Here is a 23085-nt window from a genome sequence, read left to right on the forward strand (position 1 = left end):
ACCATATTCACTCTGAAATCTAATGTTTTTTCCAAAGTTTAATAAACTGCATATATCTTTCCCTGTAGATTGGATCATTGCATCATGGACTTGGTTGTGTAAGTACAACTTTTCATTTATATTGTTAACAGTTTGCATTTAAATGTCCCTACAAAGTATCACCAACCTTTATTTTAAAATACTGATTTGTTTTAAAGTCTACAGGTGCAACAATGAAAATCTATCTTGCATTCTGAAAAATTGATGAACATAATTCCAACTTCTATTAATGTTATGCATTGAGATATTATTATTGTTTTTGCACATGACTAAATAGTTAAACTCCCCACCTCCATACTACTCTATTTAATGGGAAATTAAAATGTAATGTAGGCATGGATGAAAGTTATGCTGAGGATTGAGCAGAAATGTGCAGTGCCTTAGAAGTGAAAATTAGTGATGAATAGATGATTAGTCAGGTCACCCATTGGCAAGACAACATTGCAAATGATCATTTGTAATCCCGTGGCAGTGATCCATAGAGGGAGAGAGAAATGGAATCAGGGGATAGGGTAACAATAACTATTGTTTTGATTTCACAAGCTGAAAGTTGAGTAATTGTATTGCTTCTGTATCATATCAGAGATCAAAGTTGGGCTAAGGGGTCAGATGAGAGAATATTATGGATGGTATATGGATGCTATGAATATCTAGCATTTGTGAAATGTAAGGATTGAAGAAGCAGGAAAGTGAAGTTTTAATGTGTATTAAGGGAGAACATACCTTCATTCAAATAACATGTTTCACCACCTCACGACATCCTGAATGCTTTAAAGTCAGTGTAGAAGTCAATGTTGTGATAGAGTAAATGTGATAACTAATTTTTCTATAGCATATGCTTCCATAGGATAATGATCAGATGATCTGTTTTATTGTATTGTTAAAAAATAATTATCAGCTATGATGCTGTGGTGAATCTGATGCTTTCCTGTGAATTGTACCATTGGGTGCCCAATGTCCCTCTAAGAAGCAAACTCTTAGGCACTCTCTTCTCATCGAGAAGAAGAAAGAAGTAGACGATGGGTACTTTTACACTCTAAAGTGAATGGTAATCAATTTGTAAGCAGGAGCTAATAATCTTTTATAACCAATATCAATACAGAACATAGACACAAAAAGCTGGAGTAACACAGCAGGTCAGGCAGCATCTCTGGAGAAAAGGAATAGTTGACGTTTCAGGTCGAGCAACCAGTTGCCCAACACTTATTCCCTGTCCCATTTCCACACGGACCTTTCAGTCCAAGGCCTCCTCCTTTATCAGAGTGAGGCCCAACGCAAATTGGAGGAAGCACATTTCATATCTCATCATGTCGTACCAGCTTCAAAGTTGTCTTGTTGCGTCTCATTGTCCATACTTGGTTTCACCTTGGCCACAGCTAACAATGACCTGTTTCCTATATAATCGTTACTTTTATGCATAACCTTCATTCGTTTGTTCTATATCACCGTTTATATCTCTTGTTTCCCTTTTCCCTGACACTCAGTCTGAAGAAAGATCTCAACCCGAAACGTCACCTTATTCCTTTTCTCCGGAGATGCTATCTGACCCGCTGAGTTACTCCAGCTTTTTGTGTCTATCTTCGGTTTAAACCAGCATCTGCAGTTCCTTCCTACACATCAGTACAGAACAGTCATCTTTCATAAATCATTGTCACTGAGCTTTGCCCGAAATGTTTATTTACTATTTCATTGTTCTTACAATAGCCTGGGTCTTATCCTCTGGCCAAAGATGTACTTCAGAATATACACAGTGCAGGAAAGATTTGTTTGCATGTAATAGTATATTAAAAAGGCACATTCCAACTTAATAGAATAATATTTTATTCATTGTTTGATATTGGAAGTCAAACTCTAAAATATGAAAGAGCAAGCTGGTGACTTCTAACGGAAAAAAGCACATGTATTCAGAAACTTTTTTTAAATTGGCAAAGGATAAATATTGATATCTGAAAGAGTTTGCATCCTCAGATTTCATAACCACTTCATGCTAATTCATATTTTGTGACTCTACAACATAAACTTGACAAGTGATACATTTACTGTTGAGAGATTTAGATTGTAAGAGCAAGACGTATTTCACTTGTCAAACATTTAAGTTTTAAATGTACTTTAGCGCCTGATGTTCATTGAACATAAATCTTCACAAAAAATAGTTAAGCTGCTCCAGGTTAATTGAATCATATTTCTTCATCTTGGTGACAGTATTGCTGGATTGAATATCTCTACTGATCTTCATTGTTTAGGTACTTTCACTACCCCATCGAAGATTAGTCTGCTATTGCCGATTATTTGAGGTTCCAGATCCAAATAAGCCTCAGAAACTTGGCTTACACCAGCGAGAAATCTTCTTATTTAATGACCTGCTTGTGGTATGTAATTAATTACTTAATCAAATGTGCATTGAATGGTAAGATCTACTTTAAACGCCAGATTTTTGCCAGCATGTCATTAATACATGTCATAAAATGTATTCCTCAACGCAATGCATTGTAAAGATATGTTTTCCTTTGCCTGATTGAGGCATAATTTGTTTGTCTGTATTTCTTAGATTTGTTTGCATAAACTAAAGTAAATTCATTCTCTTTTAGATTGAGTTTCGAAATAAGGATCCAATGGTAAAAGGAAACATTCAGCATTTCTATTCTGTTTATCAAAGTGGTCAATTTCCCTCATCACACTCCACATGCTACCTTCATCCACTTTGAATGAAACTTTTTTTTGCCTTATTCCATTTGACTTTGTATGATCAGAACATGGATATATTTACTCTGTCCCTTCATCTGATACTGATATAGATCATAACTAACCATGACCCAAACACTACTTGCAGGAGTGTTAACCTTTCATTCTGTTTTTTTGTTCATTAACTAGTTCCCAGTTTGTGCTCGTAGATCACCCCAATCCTAAAACCCCTAAACATGTAACGCCTTAGCAGAATGCTTCCGAAAACTTAAGCTCTGGTTCTAACATGCCAACCTTTTGCTTATAGGTTTAAAATAACCCAATTTATCAAACACCATTTTCCCTGTTTGAAAGCGGTTTTGACTTTGCCTGGACCTAAAATCGCACATTTCCTACTGCTCTCTTACCCCATACTCAGTAACAGGTTCTAGCAATTTTCCCTTACTGATGGAATGTTTGCAATTATTCTGGTTTCTCTCTTCCTCATTAACAGGAAAATTATACTTGCTGCCTTCTAGTCTATGTGAACCATTATGGAACTTGGTAAATTCTCGACGAACAAAGCTAATGCAATTATGGATGGCTTAATGTAATCATATATAGTCTTCTTTGACTGGATCTCGTGCAAAAAAAGCTTTTCACTGTATTTCAGTACACATGACAATAATAAACTAATTAAATTAAAAATATCTACCTTGTTTAAAGCTCTAAGGTGTAGGCCAAAAGGTCCAGGATTTTGGCCCTGTTCATTTATTTTACTGTACTTCAGATTCATGGCATTATACAGCACAGAAACAGAACCTTTGGGCCAACTAATCCAGGCCAACCAAGTTGCCTATCTATGCTAATCTAATTTGCCTATGTCTGGGTCACAAAACTCTAAACCTCTCCTATTCATTAAGCAGTCCAAATGTCTTTGTAACCTTATAATTATTTCTGCTTCTGCCACCTCCACTGGCAACTCGTTCCATACACCCTCTGTGGAAGGAAAACGGGCTCCTCAGGTCCACTAAATCTTTCCTCTCCCGTCTTCAATGTATGCCTTCAAGTTTTAGACTCCCCTTCCTTGGAAAAAAGACTGTGAGTCTCTACCCTATCTCTGGCCCTCATTATTTCATAAACCGGTATAAGGTGCAGAAAAAGATTCACAGGAATATTTCCGACTGGATGGTTTGAGTTAAAAGGAGAGATTGAACAGGCCTCGGGGCAATTTTCCCTGCAGTTGAGGCGAAGGGGTGAACTTTTAGAGATTTATACCATAACCTTACATTATTCGTGCTTTTTTCTTTACAAAATTAAATTGGTCATTCTGATTAGATCCTTAGTTGTCTACTGTGCTGGATTCTCCTGGACTCTCCCTGCTGCACGCACCTGAGCCAACAATTCCCATCTCTCTAGACTTTGACCAGATGCCAGGGGTGAACAGCTGGCTCTCTACATGTGGCAAAGTCCCACAATGCTCCATGTGCCGAATAGGCATCAAATACTGTATCTCCGAATGTTTAGACATTCAAAAACTACTCTCATAAATTGAAATAATTAAAACATGTTCAATATAGAAAAACATAATTAAAATATATAAATAATTAAGTGAAGTGAGCAAAACATTGATCTATACTTAGCTTTAGCCACAGGTCCATCTTTTCCTATGCCAGTTTCTCAGGCACAAATCAGAGGATCAATTCTAAAATGCAGCTGGAGCTGCAGGGTCCAACATTGGATCCCACCAGTGTCTGACCTCCAGCATATTTAGGACTTCTACCGTTGACCAACTGTGCACAGAATATATGACAGACAGCATGATTGGTCCATTAGTTTGTTGTATCTTCATTACCTCTCCCTCTCTGCTTTGATAATTAGCATTCATTATACTTGAAGGTTCTAGTTGAGTATTTAAGTCATATTACTCTCAAACTCATGGCATTCAATCAATCAATCAATCTATTTTATTCATCACTTGCACATAAAGTGCAAGTGAAATGAATTTGCCAGCAGCGGTACAATGAAAAAGAACACACAAAACACAATAAGAATTTAACACAAACATCCACCACAGCATTCATCACTGTGGTGGAAGGCACAAAATTTGGCCGGTCCACCTCCATTTTGAAGTCAATATTTCTAAGACATTATGATGAGTGTTTCCTCAAGATTTATTTATTTATGATTATCAATTAATCTTGTCTTTTAAACGTGGATTAATTTTTGATCACCTTAATATCATATTCAATATTCATGAAAAATGAAGTCAATATTTCTGTTAACGAAGAATAAGAAGAAACTTCACGATAAATTAATCATTTGAAATGCTAATCTAATGCGAGTCTGTTTTGTTGAGAAGTTCCTATTGGCCTGCTGCTACATAGCTAATCCTTCTGGAATGGGTGTGAATCGCTTGTATGGGTTCTGGGACAGCAAGAGTCCTGTGTAGGACCTACAGACATTTGACTGTTGTCTGTATTTTCTATTGTTTGCTCCTGTCAAAGATGCTTTGCATTCAGTGCTTTCCATGATGCTCCTCCTTCATTTTGACTAATGAATTTCCAGGGATTTAATGATTAGTGACTGTTACATTTTGTTCAAAGTGAATTTGAGAACATTCTTACAGCATGACCATGATCAGAGAGTGAACGCTGGGCAGTTAGCCTGGGAGAGGATGCTGACTATGAGTTGCCTACCCTGACTTTAGATTTGAAGGATTTTGTGGAGCCGGTATTGATGGTAATTCTCCAGAGGCTTTAGGTGCCAACTTTGACAATAGACAATAGGCGCAGGAATGGCCATTCGGCCCTTCGAGCCAGCACCACCATTCACTGTGATAATGGCTGATCATCCACAATCAGTACCTGCCTTTTCCCCTTATCTCTTGACTCCACTATCCTTAAGAGCTCTATCTAACTCTCTCTTGAAAACATCCAGAGAATTGGCATCCACTGCCTTCTGAGGCAGAGAATTCCAGATTCACAACTCTCTGGGTGAAAAACGTTTTTCCTCGTCTCCATTCTAACTGGCTTACCCCTTATTCTGAAACTGTGGCCTTTGGTTCTGGATTCTCCCAACATCGGGAACATGTTTCCTGCCTCTAGCGTGTCCAATCCCTTAATAATCTTATATGTTTCAATAAGGTACCCTCTCATCCTAAATTCCAGTGTATACAAGCCCAGTCGCTCCATTCTTTCAACATATGATAGTCCCGCCATCCCGGGAATTAACCTCGTGAACCTTCGCTGCAATCCCTCAATAGCAAGAATGTCCTTCCTCAAATTTGGAGACCAAAACTGCATACAATAATCCAGGCGTGGTCTCACTAGGGCCCTGTACAACTGCAGAAGGATCTCTTTGCTCCTATACTCAACTCCTCTTGTTATGAAGGCCAACATGCCACTAGCTCTCTTCACTGCCTGCTGTACCTGCATGCTTACTTTCAGTGACTGATGAACAAGGACACCCAGATTCTGATGGCAGTTATCTTTTCTCTGAAGTTGCCATTGCTCTGAATTATACAGACAGGCAGAATCATTGTTGTTCACTAGACTATGAGATTTGAGGCTGTAATCTTCAAATGTTTTTCCCTCCTTTAGGCGAAGGCTGTGGTGATGGATTAGACCAGTAATGAATCTTGTATTAATGTTTTATAATGTTGAAAGATGCTCCTAAGATATAGAAATTGAACCATGTTCTCCTGGGTCTCTTTGTGGATTTTGATTATTGGTGGGGGGAAGGGGTGGAAAATACAGTGCTGTGTAGCAGGGATATGATGGTAGCGCATCTGTCTTTAAGGGTAAGGTCCATCCTTTCATATGCTTCAATGAAGGGGTCAATGATGACTTTGAGTCCAGTCTCTAATTGTGCACACATGCAAGTTTCATCTGTAATTGTAAAATCATTGATTAAAGTTGGGCTCAGTTTGGATGATCTTGATTCTAAACTGGAGACAACAAAGGCAAAACAATTTATCACTTGCCCTGTAGATTAACCCTGTTAGGTAAGAGTCTTTTGTTGGAGGTTTATTTTAGAGATACAGAGCAGAAACAGGCCCTTCGACCCACCGAGTCCACGCCGACCAGCAACCCCGCACACCAACACAATCCTACACAGACTAGGAACAATTTACAATCTTACCAAGCCAATCAGCCAACAAACCAGTACATCTTTGGAGTGTGGGAGGAAACCGGAACGTCCGGAGAAAACCCATGCAGATCACGGGAAGAACGTAAAACTTCTTACAGACAGCACGGAGGCAGCGACTCTACCGCTGTGCCACCACGCTTGCCCAATGTGACATGTAATGTTACTGCAAGCAAGATTGAGAAGAGGGCATGACATATATTTTCTTGACATTAATTTACAGTGGGATTAATTTATTGTGAACATGTAGGTGTGGGTGATGCCTTGCATGTCTTTGGTTCACTTTACAAATTCTGTTTCTTCGTCAATAACTATATCCCTCCATCTATGAACAGGGTAAATCAGAAGGAACCTGATCACGGATTGAGTTTCATTTCTAGCATCCAAATTATCTCTAAATTTGCCTTTTCCAGCCCTGTTAAATCTACTGCTCAAATCCTTATCCATGTCTTTCTTCCTTCCAGACTTGGCTGTTCCAGTGTTGAACTCCTGTAAACTAGAAATTCAAATTCAAAATTCTTAACACCCAAACCAATGTCGTCTCCTGGTCAATCTTGGTCTCAAGTACATCCATCACCTAGTTCTTTTGTTTCTCTGTTCAACTTGACCATGGCGACCAAATTGCGTACCTAATCCCATTTGTTTGCTTTGGTCATGTCCCTCCAAATCTTTCTGATTCATGTATCTATCTAAAATCGCTCTTTTTCTCTCCCAATATATTTTACCCTTCATGCCCCTGACTAAGCTAATAGTTATTTGGCCCAGTATCTCCCATGTCTTCTACTTTCTCTTCATTCTATCCTTTGTACATGCATTTAGCTTGAGTGGAATCATGTATATTATTATCTGATTTGAAATAGATAGCACTTGAACAAAAGGTTTTCATTTGACCTTAGAACACGTGACAATAATAAACCTAAACCAAAGAATTTCCATGATAAACTTCCTCGTGAACACTATATTAATAGTGTTCATTGTTAATATAGCGTTTGTTATTGTCAATAAATAATATAGCAGAATTTCAGAATTTTTTAATAGAATTTTTTTCACAAGACAATTGGGAATTTTGAGGCGGAACTATGAAGCAGCTTAGAGAGCTGCTGCCTCACAATGCCAGAGACCCAATCCTAACCCTTAAGTGCAATCTGTGAGGAGTTTGTACATTCTCCCTGTGACCCTGTGGGTTTCCTCCAGGTACTCCAGTTTCTTCCTAATTCCAAAGACATGTGAGTTTGGTTAATTGCCCTCTGTAAAATTGTCCCTAGTGTGTAGGGAGTCCATAAGAACGTGGGAATAATATAGAACCATTGTGAAGAAGTGATTAGTGGTCAACATGGACTCAGTGGGTCCATCTGCCCGTTTCCATGCTGTATCTGTATACTAAACTAATTGGGGCTATGTGTTTATACAAAGCTAATCTCCAAATGGACTTTAGACTATTAATGTAAGTCATGTCCATGCAGACATTTTAAATGAGGAATGCATGGACATCAGAGTAGATTCTTAATTGATTTAAGACTTTTGAAAGGTTAACGTGAATAAATATGTCTAGTTTTCAAATGTTTGCTTCCCGAAGTGAGTTGAAGAGCTGGTACGAATTACTTAATAGTTAACTGTTGCACACCTCTGAGTAAATCATGTATATGTTTTTACTTATGTATGATTGGTGTGTAACCTAAGTTCTTTCTTGTCTAGGTTACAAAGATCTTTCAAAAGAAGAAAAATTCAGTGACCTACAGTTTCCGGCAATCTTTTTCCTTGTATGGGATACAAGTTCTCCTTTTTGAAAATCAGTGTAAGAAATGAAGAAACTTTCAATCTGCATTTTATAAATATTTCTAACATAAATCCTTCCAAAAGGATAAAAAATATTAAATTGTTTTATATTTTTCTTAGATTACCCAAATGGAATCCGACTTACTTCAGCTAATGCAGGTGCTGACATCAAAGTTCTCATTAATTTTAACGCCCCCAATCCACAGGATCGTAAAAAATTTACAGATGATCTTCGTGAATCTATTGCAGAAGTTCAAGAGATGGAAAAGTACAGGATAGAATGTAAGTACAAAATTGTTTGAAATAGTCTTGAATTAGATTTCAATTTTTACATTAAGATGTGAGCTTCAATAGATATTGTTTCCATTTTAAATTGCAACACCTCCTTGACTAAGAAATATTTAAATGTTGAAAGTTTCATTTAAATTTGAACATAGTAGTCTTACAAAACCAAAACAATCATATTTTCTCATGATTTCTCTTGTTGATACAATTTCATCATGGACTGTAAGGAAATGTAATTGAACATTTTATCTTCAGCTGAATTAGAAAAACAAAAAGGAGTTGTACGGCCAAGTATCTCTCAACTATCAGGCCTGAAAAAGGATCCTGGTATTGGTACATTAAGCAGGACCAGTCTGGATGATAGTTATACCACTGGGGAAGGTTTAAAGAGGACAGCCCTAAGCAGTTCGCTCAGGGACCTTTCAGAAGCAGGTATGGTGATGGCAATTACTTTCAATTTTTGTTTTGTGTTGTTATGCTAAATATAATTGTAATATTACTTGATCAGGTGAAAATAAAGGAGACTCTTCTCGGTTTTGACAGAAGTTGGACTACAAAATAATACACCATTTTAGTTTTGTAGAATGTCAATTGTAGAATAAACTTTTGCAATCTTTCAAGTTTATTGAGAGGAGAATTTATTGCATTTCAGGCTTTGAAATTGTGTATTAACTTTATTAATCTTTCATACAAATTTTATCTTTAGCAAATGCGGAACTCAATTTGTGAGCAACACCAAATAATGTTCTGAACATATTTACAATATTGTAAACTACAGATTACTTTTGACTTTATGCAAATATTAAAACTGTTTTTAAGCATATTTGTGCTGCAGTCATATGAAGAACCCAAACTTTAATCGGAGAATATAAATAACTTTAATACTGCCTGAGAGTATTATCCAGTTTAAACATTTCAAAGTTATGTATATTTTAAGCAAACTATTCAATTGTGTAACTTTTGGTAATCATTGGTCTGATCAGAAAAATAACCTGTTGTGAAATTAGAACATCGTGTGATTAACTGAGTCAAAAATAATCAGCATGGAATGGATCACATCTAGGGTGAAGAGAATACTCTGCAATGTACACAACAAGAAATTCCCTGTATTTTGTGCGTGGATCAGTACATGTACAACCATGCTCAAGTGTATTGTTTTGTTTAATGTGGAGAATGACAGTGTGCAATAGCAAATCTAAATCAAAGTGAACTCATTGGCAATAATTCAGTTGCAGCTTGCTAAGTAATGTTGGTCTCAAGTCTGTTTGTTCTCTTTCAAAGTTGATTTTAATTCTGGATGTTGCATTGTTATTTTGTCATATGATGTATTCTTGTATTCAAAAATATTTTATCTGTAGGTTTTAATGAAGCAATGACTATTTGCCCAATTTAGTCCGGGATCACAATTTACCTGCTTTGAAATTATCATTATCTGTTACAATTCAAACACTTCTGATGTTAAAGAAAAATATTAACACAGAATGTTCTGCTCTCCACATTCCATATTCAGTAAAACATAACATGATTAGGCAAGGTCATTGGTTATAAGATTGGATTTGCATCTCTATAGAAGAGATTCTTTCATCTTTCACCATTTGACCTGGGTGCTACCAGTTTCCTACTAGCCATTGCTCTATCCTAGAGTAGAAAAATGAAATCCACTTGAGGTCCAGTTTTTCATAAATGGATGCTGCTTTGAACAATTCAGTGCAAGATCACATTAAGGAAGAGTTTAACAACGTGTTCATTTTGTTGCTTCTACCTATCCACAAATGCTGATAAAGCTAGTCATTTATGTAGTTTCCATTGGTAATAAAATAATCATTACCCATGTTGCTCAAGTTATTTTTCTTTTTACATCTGCAGTATATGTTTTTATACAATATACACCCGTATTTGTATGAATTATAACTAGAAATCAATTCTTGAACAATAGCATTAATTGTTTGAATTATTTCATTTTAAAATGCTGTTTTTTCAATCAATGATGAAATATAACAATGAGCTATTGTTACTTTAAAGCTTTAAAAAAAAAATAGAATTCCTACAGCCGTTGTCCCATAATATGCTGCTTAGTTTCCTTCAAATTTGCCTGCTGGTTCCCAGTTAGATGTGCTGAGCTTCTACTGTGTACAGAGACCAGTCAATGTACATTGGGTACGAGGATGTAGCCCCTGGGTTAATTCTTGGTTTCTAATCTTTGGTATTGCATGTCCTGGGCAGGCAAGCGTGGGCGCCGCAGCAGTGCAGGATCGCTAGACAGCAATATGGAAGTAAGTAGGAAGTAATTGCTCTGTAGCTGGATGTATAATGTATATATTTAAAGCATTTGTTTTGCATCTTTTTGCTTTCTTCCAATAAGTAGCCTGCCTGCCACATAGAAATGCATGTGTGAACTGCTTGCCATGTGCATCTAATGCTCGCAGAGTCAGGCTTCTTGTCAAGGCACACCATTATTGATGGAATCAGTTGAATGTGGTTCTGCTAGCAGCAATTGAGTCTGAAGCTTTTGAAATCATCAGCATGTTATGCTGAATAAATTTAAAAAGTACCATGTTTTAACCTTTGAACATGGATTATATATTATTTTGCTTTGTATGCGCTGCACTTATTCCTTTTTTTTGGCTGCCAATTTTCACAATAACACTTAAGATTCTCAATCATGGTTTTGAGTTCTTAAGATGTTAGCATTTTTGTAAAAAAAAAGCAGTTGAAAGCAATGTATGGAAACACATAGAAAAACTGGATAGAGTTAGATGATCTGAGTGTGGATTTCATGAAAATCATTCATATTACAAGCATTTACCCACACTCCCCTGCTCCAGCTCCAACTTCATGTATTGCCCATGCATGCTTACACTGTGCTGGCACAAGGATTAATAGACATGCTCCTTTGACAAAAACTGCCAGTAATTCTGTAAAATAACTTCATTTCTCTCAACATTTTTTAACGTCTTTACAGTTTTTGTTTTGTCTGTGCAAATGTCTTGTTGTAACAGTCTTTGTGTGTTCTTAAAGGATGAATTGAAATTTGTTGCTCAATGTAAACAAATGATCGCACATTGCTGAAGTTTGTTCTAAAATCTTGAAGAGAACAATTAGAACAGACAGGAAGACAAATAGATAGAATCTGTTAATTCTATTAAAATGTTTTTATGAAAACATTTTTCAGTAAAAGACAAATATTCAAGTTTATCATAGCAATGATTGAATTCATAGTTAATGTGGAGAAAGATGTTTGTTACATTTCTGGATTAATCCTTTGCTAGTTTTACATCTCTTTATTGTCGTAGCGATAAAGATGGTAAATGAATGGTCTCAAAATTGAAAGCTATGTAACCAATAAATATGTTAGTCAAAAAGTGGGGAAAAGCCTTCTTTGTTATTTAAAATATATATAAAACAGTTTACACGTAGCCAGTAACACCAAAGGTCATGTATAGGATGTGTGAATAATCATTCAAATGTGTGAAATCCAAGATGATTTGAGTTACACATTTGCGTTTTTCATCTAAGACACAAAAGGAAAAAAACTGAATACCAGCAGAAAAAAATTATGTTCCTTAATCAGTGCTCTTGCTTCCATATTGGAGATTCAACAAAACCTAGCAAATGTACCTAATTGAATCAGCCTATTCACCTAACAAGGTATTAGAAGTCCTTGCGCAGAAGCTTGAGGGGAGCTTCAGAATAAATTGAAGAAAGTAACAGAAAAATCATGTAGGATATATTTCATGTCTCAAATCCTGTCAATGTGCTTTAGAATATTGGAACTAATGCTTGTATCTTTTATATACTTGTTTCTAAACAAAATTTAATCATAGCAAGTATTTTGTGTTAACATGCACATTTGGAATTTATCAGGTTGATGATTATTTCCCAAAACGTACAATATTGTTATTATACATGCTATAACAGAAATGTCAAAATTTGACATAGAGAATGTTTTTGGAATCCAATATAATTTTTACGGTGAACATCCTTATTTGTTTGAGCTTCAGCGAAAACCTCACCAAGCTAGTAGTGAGCACTCTTAATAGGAGCACTAAGTGAAACAATGCTCACTTTATAACAATGTGTTTTTTATAGTTTTATGCCTATTCAATTGGAAGATTATGGCACTCTCAGTCTCTTTTGGTAGTCAAGTTCAGTAGTGCTTCCGTTCATGAATTTAACCAGATTGCAATCAATAATTTGTTTTTAACAAGCATTCTCAGAAAATCTCAGCACCATTTTACAGAACCCCTAGAGTAAAACAGATAAGGAAAATGATGAAATGCCATTATGGTACCTTAACTGGAAACTTCATCAAAAAGACAACTTTGCAATGTTTAAAGATAGTGTACACAATGGTGAAATGCAAAGAGAGGAAATATCATGAGAATCGAGAAATCAAAGTGTTCCCTATCTCATCAAAAGGGATTTTTAATTCATCTCTCCATCACAATGGTCTCATGATGTTGAGGATCCATTCAATCAACAAATGGTTCAGCCTATTATGCAAATAACCTTTAATTATTGAATGAGGGAGTCCTTTAAACATGTTGGCATCAATCACTTCCTCGTTGTTCCTTAATGTCAAGGTATCTACTGGTTACCACGCAACAAAAGCTTTTCACTGTGCCTCGGTACATGTGACAATAAACTAAACTCAAATCAATTAATTCCTAACTTTTGTGCTGTAAACCCAGGCATATAGTTCATAAGAGGTGTAGGTTTGCAATAGATTTTGCTTCCCATGGGCTTCAAAAATTATGAATCAGGTAAATATATGTACACATGATATTTATGAAAATTACAGCTGTTGTATACAAATTAAAGCTTTAATTCTATGTTTTTTCTATTAAATATTGCAGTGACTGTATCTTTATAAAATGCCCTGGCACATGATGGCAAAAGGCATTTGCTCTATAATAATTAAGAATATATGTTTACTCAAAGGGTGGTTTTAACAAGCTAGCACTGTGGGTCATCCAGGCATGCAGTTATATACAGATGAATTATCGAGATAGTAATCTTGAAATGAATTTAAATTAATTTATGAGAATGCGCTTCAAGTTATAATTTTTAATGGGTTCTTATCTTGAAGAGGAATGAGTTGGGGTGGCTTGATCGTTTCTGCAAATGTGGCAAAATTACAACAATCCACTGCCTGTTTATTCAGAAATGCTGATGGTTCAGGATCAGGCTTGCGCTTGCCTACCCGGACCCCAGATCCTGCACTTTCTTGAAACATATCGGGTTCACTGGATTATACTGCTACATTGCATAAAGTTGTTTCTTAAAATAAGTGAAGCAAAAGAGCATTGGAGTATTAATTGGACTAACATCTGAAAATGAGGAAAATCTACCAGGCCAACACCACCAGAAGTCTCAAGCATATTGGATTAGTAGTAATCTATAGTATATTGTAGACTAATGTATAAAATAAGAGATTATCTGGATCATCCAATTGTGGAATCGGCATTCGTGTGTTGAAAATATTTTGTGTGATACCTGATGATATGGTACATAAGTAAATAATGCTACATTTCATTGAACAAAGAGATCTAATTGTTAAAACAATATAGGTCTTAATGTTATGTAGTCAGTCATGATATAATAATGTTAGCAGTCAGATTTAAGTAACTTTCAAGAGTTTTGTGTTAAATAATTAATTTATTTTTAATTTTTTCTCCCAGGGGTCGGTCATTAACAGCCCTCATGTACATCGAAGAGTCAACCCAACTGCACGAGAAAATCCAATCCGTCCTCATCAGACAATGTCAAACTCATCATCATTGCTTGGTTCTTTATTTGGTGGTAAAAGAGGAAAATCATCTACGCAGGGTTATTCTCTAGCAGGGCCATCTCAGCAGCTCCAATATCCTCCACATCAGCAACATTCCTCAGCTATACATCACACAGGTCAGACAGAAGTACAGACACCGCAGCTACATGCGCACCATTCCCAATTCTGCCACGTACAGCAAACACAGCCTCAACCGCCTCCTTATCATCACCATCACCACTATCACCCTCCTCAACAGTTCCCTCATCAGCATCACCAGCACCTACAGCATTCCCAGCACGCGAGTCATTCCCAGCACGCGAGTCATTCCCAGCACGCGAGTCATTCCCAGCACGCGAGTCATTCCCAGCACACTCCATACGTGCAACAGCACCCCCACGTAACACATCCTCCTGTGCCCATTTCCCATTCACAGCACCCTACTCATGCTCAGCACCCTCAGCATCTCCACGGCCAGCAACCTCCATCTGCTCCTACCACTAGCAAAACCAAACACACAAGTGGCATAAGTACAATAGTGTAGGAAGAAAGAAAAAATAAGAACATTCTGTGCTTGTAATGTCACAAGAAAGCTGCACTGGCACTTACAATTGCAGCAATATATGAATCTAACTTCCTAACTCGAAAGCACTTGATAATACTACTGCATACTATTGATAGTATCCGATTGGAAACATGGAATTTACAGTTCCAGTACAAAATAAGAAATAAAATAATCTACATTATCCTTTAGGCTACCCAGGGGAAAGTTATCCTAGGTTTCTTTCTTTGCCTTGCTTTGAGGCAGGCTGAAGCCTTCTGTGCAGCTTACCATTCAGTGTTTGTGCTGTTCTTTTCCCAGCAGTTGTTTATTTTTGTCTTTCCCTTGGTGTACTGTCTGTTGTTTTATTATTTCAAATATGGTAGCCTGTAACAAAAAACTGATGTGGATCAAATGATTTTGAAGTTGCTTTGTGACAATGGTTTGTGACAGTGGAAGAAACCTTTGTGTAAACAGAACATTGTTATGGTGGCTTTGTTTGAATTTTAGTCTTTAATAGTTTAATTGCACATGGAAAGTAATGTTCAGAAACCTGAAGTTGCAAAACAAGCCTCACTTTTTAAAAAGTTTCAAATAAACTATTCACAGAGACTTAAAACTGTAGAATTTTGAGCAACAATAAATAATGTCAGTATTTATTTAGCAGTAGCCCCTTGGTAACAAACACATCATAAATAATATATTAAGTGTGCCAACTATATCATCACTTAATATTTTAATCAAAATCTGCTTCATGTATAACATGCATCTGCAGTTCTTTCCTACACATGCATACAGTATTTTAATAGGAAACGCTGCACACCTATTTGACTTTAGTATTGAAATTAGTACGATTAATATTATAGGTGAGCTAACTAATGAAATTTAATGCTGTTTGTTATTAAGTTGGCATCTAATTATCTGAATTTGCCATCCTTCATTCCAAAGCACTGCTTATCAGTTGGAGATAAATGAAGGTAAAAAAATATAGAATAGGTCAAAATTGATCTGTTTTCATACAGTATAAACAAAACTTCATGTACATACACAGACATTCAGAAGTCCGCACTGAGAGCAATTAGATGCTGATAGCAAAACCTTCAAAGATGAAATTCCATTTTCTTAAGAAAGAGAGAGAGAGATATATTTTTTTGCTTCAAAGTACATTGCACTCAGCAGGCTGAGTACATCTCACACATATCATTGTCATATTTGTTCCCAAAATTTAAATTTTGGTCCCTTTATTTCAAATATGGATTGGTGATACCACCTAATATCAAATTATTGCAGCCAATGCACTGTTGAAGTGACAGCAATTGTAAACATGCAAAATATTATATTTAGTGATCAAATGAAAGGTCTGCTAAAAATAAAGGAACATCAATGGCATGGACCTTTCTAAAGTAAGACCAGCTCTGACATTTTTTCTAAAAATAACAGGTTTCCCGACATAAATGCCAGCAAATCTATGAACTGAGCACTTTGTTAGCTGCCATAGAGAGCAAAGACAGCAAATAGAGTCTAGCCTTTTTTCCCTTGTTTTTGTTTCCAGTGTGTGCAATATTTTCTTAGTGCTACGAAGTGAGAATATATGTCAGGTTTGTTAATTTAATCATTCTTGAACAACTTGGATCACAGTCTTATCTTGGACTAATTCCTGAGATTGTGTTGCTTTCTGTATAAAGATTGATGTTCTCAATGAAGCAGGCTATCTTGCATGTCATTTAATGTTAATGTTGTCAGGCTACACTCTACATACTGTATATTTGCAACATTTTAGTGTTAACATTAAATATAGTTGAGGTAAATTGATCGCATATTAAAATACTTAGACTGTTTCTTCAGACCTCTGTACTTATAACTATAGTCTAACTGTAATCTAAAATTTGTTCCAAAAAAGATCTGGTTGCCATTCTAGACAATAGTGGTGGGGAGGGTTTTTCCAAGGTCCTCTAAGAATTACACAATAACTCCTTCATGAAGACATTTGTCTGTTACATATACTGTGCATAAATTGTTTGAGATTATCGTGAATTTTCATTGTAAATAAAAATGTATTAAATTAGGAATAGTGTGGATTATTTTTTATATTTACTCTTAAATATCTGCATTATCAGTTGTACTGGCTTATGTATAGTGCTCGAGTGTTGATGTGCAAAGGAGTTCAAATACATGGTGTATGTCTTTTGTCCACATCTTACTAAAGCATATTCTTTCAAGAAGATGTTGGGTATTTCAAATTTTAATTTATGCAAATAAATTCCACCAAATAATATCAGACTGAAAAGAATACACTCTATGGCTTGTAATCCACCCACCTTATCTTGCAGATGTTGCGGACCTGATCTTTTCTGGAATAACACAACTAATATGTATTTGTATTGGTTTTTTTAAGTTAAGAATGAAATGTATCATAATGTGATTTGTTTTCGATAAGATCACTTTAATATTAGTGTACAAGTATTGTATTGCTTAAAAAGGAGAGAAAGCTGCAACCATCTGATGTCAAATGTTTTCCCATCTTGCAATGCATGCTGCAGAAGCCTCTTGCTTCTGGTAACAAAGAACTGAATGAAAGTCAGCAAATACAAGTAAAACGTTTGATGTTCAATTTACTGTCTCATATAAAACTATGTGTTACTGCAGTCCAGCATGTATTTTAAGTTTGTACTCATTGTACAAAATCATTTGACACTGCCACTTCTGCCTGCAAATATAGCAAAGTAATTGTGTACATAGACTAAAAAAGAAATACCCTATCTCAAGGGTGAGATGGGAAAGGAATGGGAAATTAGATTGAAGAGAGTTAATAAATAAACAATTCTTTAATTTGTATATAATTGTAAATTAGTTTTACCAATGTCCATAGTCATTTTAGGGTTGTATTACTTCTGTTCCTATACTATCGTAATGCTTAGATCTGTTGTACTTCTGTGGCAGCCATGTCAAACTATTTGCTTATTGCAAGCAATGAGTTCTTGAAAACATACTAATTGTCATATGCTTTCAAAAATTCATGCATTGTAACTATTTTGCAAATCTCAAGATCCATTTTCAATGTAAAAGGGGAAAGGAGTGGTTTCATTTTAATATGCATTATAGTTGCAAGTAGTACACAACCCTATCCATGTCAAAATATGGCTGTGATAATGTGGAGAACGCAAAATAAATTATACAGAAATACTACTTTTGTCTTTTTTTATTTGATGATTTACTTGATATTTTAGAAAGAAAGCTGCCTGGTATAGTCTGCTATATCCCTTCAAAGACATTCATGTTTTTAAATTATAAAATCCTATCTTACTGCATGTTTTTTTGATATTTTGAATTGTTACTTAGATGATATGCAGTTGCTGTTATATATCTGTAGACTTTGATCTTCAACAGATTAGTGTAAATACACAAGATGTAATTATGGACTACACAAATGTTCTTGAGGATTGTTCAAATTTTTGAATGTTAATCAAGCTATTGCAGACAACATATTGGCACAAATTTTGTGGTTTTAATGGCATTATAGGTGGTAGCTAATGGCCTTGCATAACAAAATCTTATTTACTAACCAGAAGAAGCGGTCCCCAGCAATACCAGCATTTATTGCCCTTGAGAGGAAGTGGTGTGGCCAAAATGAAATACTATGGTGCATATCGAGTAGGAAGTTAAAATAGTCAAGAGATATGCTTATCGTGTTGATAATGCGTTATTACCATTATCAATAATTACCAATGATGGTAATATATTTTGAAGATCATGGGGGAATGGCTATTAACTGGAATTTAATTGGTGCAAATGTTACTTGCCTGCTAGACCATGGCTGAATGTTGTTTGAGGTTTGCCAAGCGCAGGCATGGGCTGTTTTAGTTATCTGGGGAGGATTAAGAAAATATGAGTAAATATTGGCCCTTTCAACTTTATACCGGAATGAAGGCCTTGATGCAGTACCTGAAGATGTCTGGACCAAACTCACTATCCTGAGGAATACGTGCAGCAATATGGCAATCACAATTCTTCTTGCTTTATATTCTATGTAATTCCAGTTTTGATTCTCATTGATTTAGCTCCACTAAAATCATGATGACACAGAGCAGCTCACAGTAGCTTTAAGATTTCCATGGATGCAAAGTTTGATGCAGGAGTCCCAAAGCCGTTGACAGTGACTTGATATTCATGCTGTGTTTCTATTTTGAAGTTTCCCAATACAACGGAATTGTTATGAATATTGAGCATTTACATACTAGAAACATAGATACATACACAATAGGTGCAGGAGTAGGCCATTCAGCCCTTCAAGCCAGCACCGCCATTCAATGTGATCATGACTGATCATCCACAATCAGTATCCCATTCCTGCCTTCTCCCCATACCCTTTGATTCCACAAATTCACAACTCTCTGTGTGAAAATGTTTTTTCTCGTCTCAGTTCTAAATGGCCTACCCCTTATTCTTAAACTGTGGCCGTTGGTTCCGAACTCCCCTAACATCGGGAACATGTTTCCTGCATCTAGCATGTCCAATCCCTTAATAATTTTATATGTTTCTATAAGATATCCTCTCATCCTTCTAAATTCAAATGAATACAAGCCTAGTCGCTCCATTCCTTCATCATATGACAGTCCCGCCATACCGGGAATTAACCTCGTGAACCAACACTGCACTCCCTCAATAGCAAGAATGTCCTTCATATTGGGAGACCAAAACTGCACACAATATTCCAGGTGTGGTCTTACCAGGGCCCTGTACAACTGCAGAAGGACCTCTTTGCTCCTATACTCAACTACTCTCTTTATGAAGGCCAACATGCCATTAGCTTTCTTCTCTGCCTGTTGTACCTATATGCTTATTTTCAGTGACTGATGTACGAGGATGCCCAGTCTCATTGTACTTCCCCTTTTCCTAAATTGACACCATTCAGATAATAATCTGCCTTCCCGTTCTTGCCTCCAAAGTGGATAACCTCACATTTATCCACATTATACTGCATCTGCCATGCATCTGCCCACTCAAGAAACCTGTCCAAGTCACGCTGCATTCTCATAGCATCCTCTTAACCGTTCTCATAGCACCCTCTTCACACCGCCACCCAGCTTTGTGTCATCTGCAAATTTGCTAATGTTACTTTTAATTCCTTCATCTAAATCATCAATGTAAATAACTGCGGTTCAGAACTGAGCCTTGTGGCATCCCACTAGTCACTGCCTGCCATTCTGAAAGGGACCCATTAATCCATACACTTTGTTTCCTGTCTGCCAACCAATTTTTTATCCAGGTTTGGTATCCAGTGTGGGCCTAGTGGCTGAAAGAGGTTGAGCGAGTACGCAAGAATAGAAATTCTGGATGGGCAATCGTGGTCAACAAAATTTTGTGATGGGCTTGCAAGTGATTGCAAATCGTAAGTGGCATTTCTAATTCATATCATTCATCAAAAAGGGATTTTTAATATTCAGTAATGCTCTGGATGACAAAACATCTGGGTTTATTAAGGGCTTCCTCGGGATTTCATGTGAAACTTGAATTATCATTTATACTTTTAAAATCATAAAACAAGGTTTGTTTGACAGAGGTGTAAATTAAAATCTCCAATCCAAGTTTCTGTTCAAATAGTCTAGTCAAATACATAATTGAATGATTGATTGAAAGATACGCCATGGCCCACTGAGTCCACAGCGACCATTAATCACTTGTTCACGAGTTGCTGTTAAAGTAGCTTGCATCTGAGAGAGCATTGCAGTAGGAAAAAAACAATGCAAAAAAGATTAAAAATAAATATTCAACCTGAAAGAAATGTTCGTATAACTTATCCTGACTGCACTACAAACTTAATAATGGTAACGAAACTCCCTCATTATTGACCAAGGTTAACCCCGAGCCAAATATTTATTCCTATTGGGAATGATTCCATTAATGATTTGTTCATGGTATGCGGGCACTTTTTTAACTGCAGCATTAGCTTTATTATGGATCTACATTACACATAATTTAAAAAAGGCGGAAGCAAACTGTCAATTGGACCAAGGTACAACAATCTAATCATTGGTGGATTTTTTTAAATTTCAAAGATAAACTTTATTCTTGAAAAAAAATACGTACAAAAATTTGTGGATGACTTTCTTTACCATAAGAGTATATATTCATAAGGTTCAGACTATATATTCATAATGTTATATAAATACCAATCAATCAATATTTATTACATGTCATTTGAACCTCAGTGAGGCTCAAACGAAACTCCGTTTCCGCAGCCATACAAACAAAGACAATTTCCTACAGACATACACACAATTCAATTTACAAAAACATCCATCACAGTGAACCCACTGTGATGGAAGGCACAGTCTTTTCTCTACCCTGTTCTCCATTTCTCTCCCGACGTCGAAGCCCCAGGCGGGCAATGGCGAGTCCCACGGCCATTTTAGGCCGCGCCGGGCAATGTACGGCCCCGCTCCCGGTCTAAATGTCACAAAGTTGGAGCCCCCAGCGGGCGCTGGAATGTCCCACGGCCATGAAGCCACGCTGGGCAATGTACGGCCCCGCTCCAGGTCGTTCCAACCCCGCGGCACGGGCTAGAGAAGTTGCGTTGCGGGAAAGCGGTCTATCCACCCGGACCCGCGAGTTCCCGATGTCCCAGTCCACCGGACCTGCGGCTACAGCTGGAGCCTCCGAGCTACGTGGTCGTGCCGCAGCAGCGAGTCACCACCGCTCTCCACGCTCCGATGCCAGCCAGTCCCACGATGGTAAGTCCGCAGCTCCGCAGGCTCCGTGACTGGAGCCCCCAGGTCGTTCAGGCTGGAGGCCGCTCCACGGTGCTAGGCCCCAACGATAACGGAGACCCGACAAGGAAAAGGTCGGGTCTCCCTTACAGGGAAGAGATTTTTTAAAGTTTCCCCCCCCCCACATATACACAGTTAAAAACACTATTAAAAAACACAAACAACTACATTTAACTAGACAAAAAAAAAAGACACACAGGCTGTAGGGGCCGCTGCAACAGTGAGTCGCACCGCCTTATCTACCACCCTACAAGACCAAGTGCAGACCCGTTGGGTCTGCTCCCCCAACGCACCTGTTCCTACCAATAGCCCCCACGGGAGGCGCTGTCCTCCAACTCAAGCCGTTCCCGAACATAAGATTCTAGCACTCCCCTTGCCTCCCTCAGCAGTGCTATTTAAAAAAAAATCATATTGCACTTGCTCTGCATGTTGCAATAGCAATTCGCCCTCCCCCCTTGCTAGTCTATCCATTGTGTCATCATCAGTTCAAGTTGCCATTGTGACATCATCATTTGAAGCTGGTCGTTTTGAAATTCAAGGTAATTAATCAGTAATAAGTCGATAAATAAAGCATAAAATGTTCAGTGAAAGTCATCTTTGCCTCGAGAGGAAAAGTTTGAATCATATTAGATGTTAAAATCTTTTGAAAACTGGCATTTTGAAAGCTTTAATCGCAAATAACGTGTCAATCATAGGATGAAATCTTCATTCAGGCTGGTCTCTGCTAGCTGAGCCATTGTGACGTCATAATTTGAAGCTGGTGTTATATGTCAAGAATAAGTCGAGAAATAACGCGAAATGTTCCTGCCTTGATGGGAAAATGTCAACCGGAATATGTAAAAATGTAATTGTTACCGCATAGTGTTTTTGCGAAGATATAAAGACAACCACATATGCACACGTATAAACACACTAACAAGATCAGAGTTTTAATAAGTATATGATATGATATGATATAGTCTAAACTACTCTCTGATAATACATGAATTTGGAGGGAGAGCATGATCTGCATACAGAGCATCATTGCCACTCTTTGGATGCTACAAAACCTTATGTTTGAAAATCTTTTACACAGGATTTAACTCATTGTGACTACA

At 37.0% G+C, this 23085-nt stretch overlaps 1 protein-coding gene across 6 annotated transcripts in view; it reads left to right on the forward strand.

Annotated features, from left to right (window-relative positions):
• The window catches only part of iqsec1b (IQ motif and Sec7 domain ArfGEF 1b), a 434251-nt gene extending 415844 nt beyond the window's left edge, over window positions 1–18407 (forward strand). For 5 of the 6 annotated variants that reach the window (XM_055648194.1, XM_055648197.1, XM_055648195.1 and 2 more), the window contains 7 exons: window positions 69–98; window positions 2283–2408; window positions 8545–8644; window positions 8746–8907; window positions 9166–9342; window positions 11134–11183; window positions 14592–18407. In XM_055648194.1, coding sequence (XP_055504169.1) covers window positions 69–98; window positions 2283–2408; window positions 8545–8644; window positions 8746–8907; window positions 9166–9342; window positions 11134–11183; window positions 14592–15224 — 1278 coding nt within the window. In that variant the 3' untranslated portion in view covers window positions 15225–18407. The remainder of the gene's footprint in view (window positions 1–68; window positions 99–2282; window positions 2409–8544; window positions 8645–8745; window positions 8908–9165; window positions 9343–11133; window positions 11184–14591) is intronic. The other variant, XM_055648198.1, reaches the window with a different exon arrangement.
• The last annotated feature ends 4678 nt before the right edge of the window (window positions 18408–23085 follow it).

This window comes from Leucoraja erinacea, chromosome 16, assembly GCF_028641065.1.
Source record: "Leucoraja erinacea ecotype New England chromosome 16, Leri_hhj_1, whole genome shotgun sequence".
NCBI classification, from domain to species: domain Eukaryota; kingdom Metazoa; phylum Chordata; class Chondrichthyes; order Rajiformes; family Rajidae; genus Leucoraja; species Leucoraja erinaceus.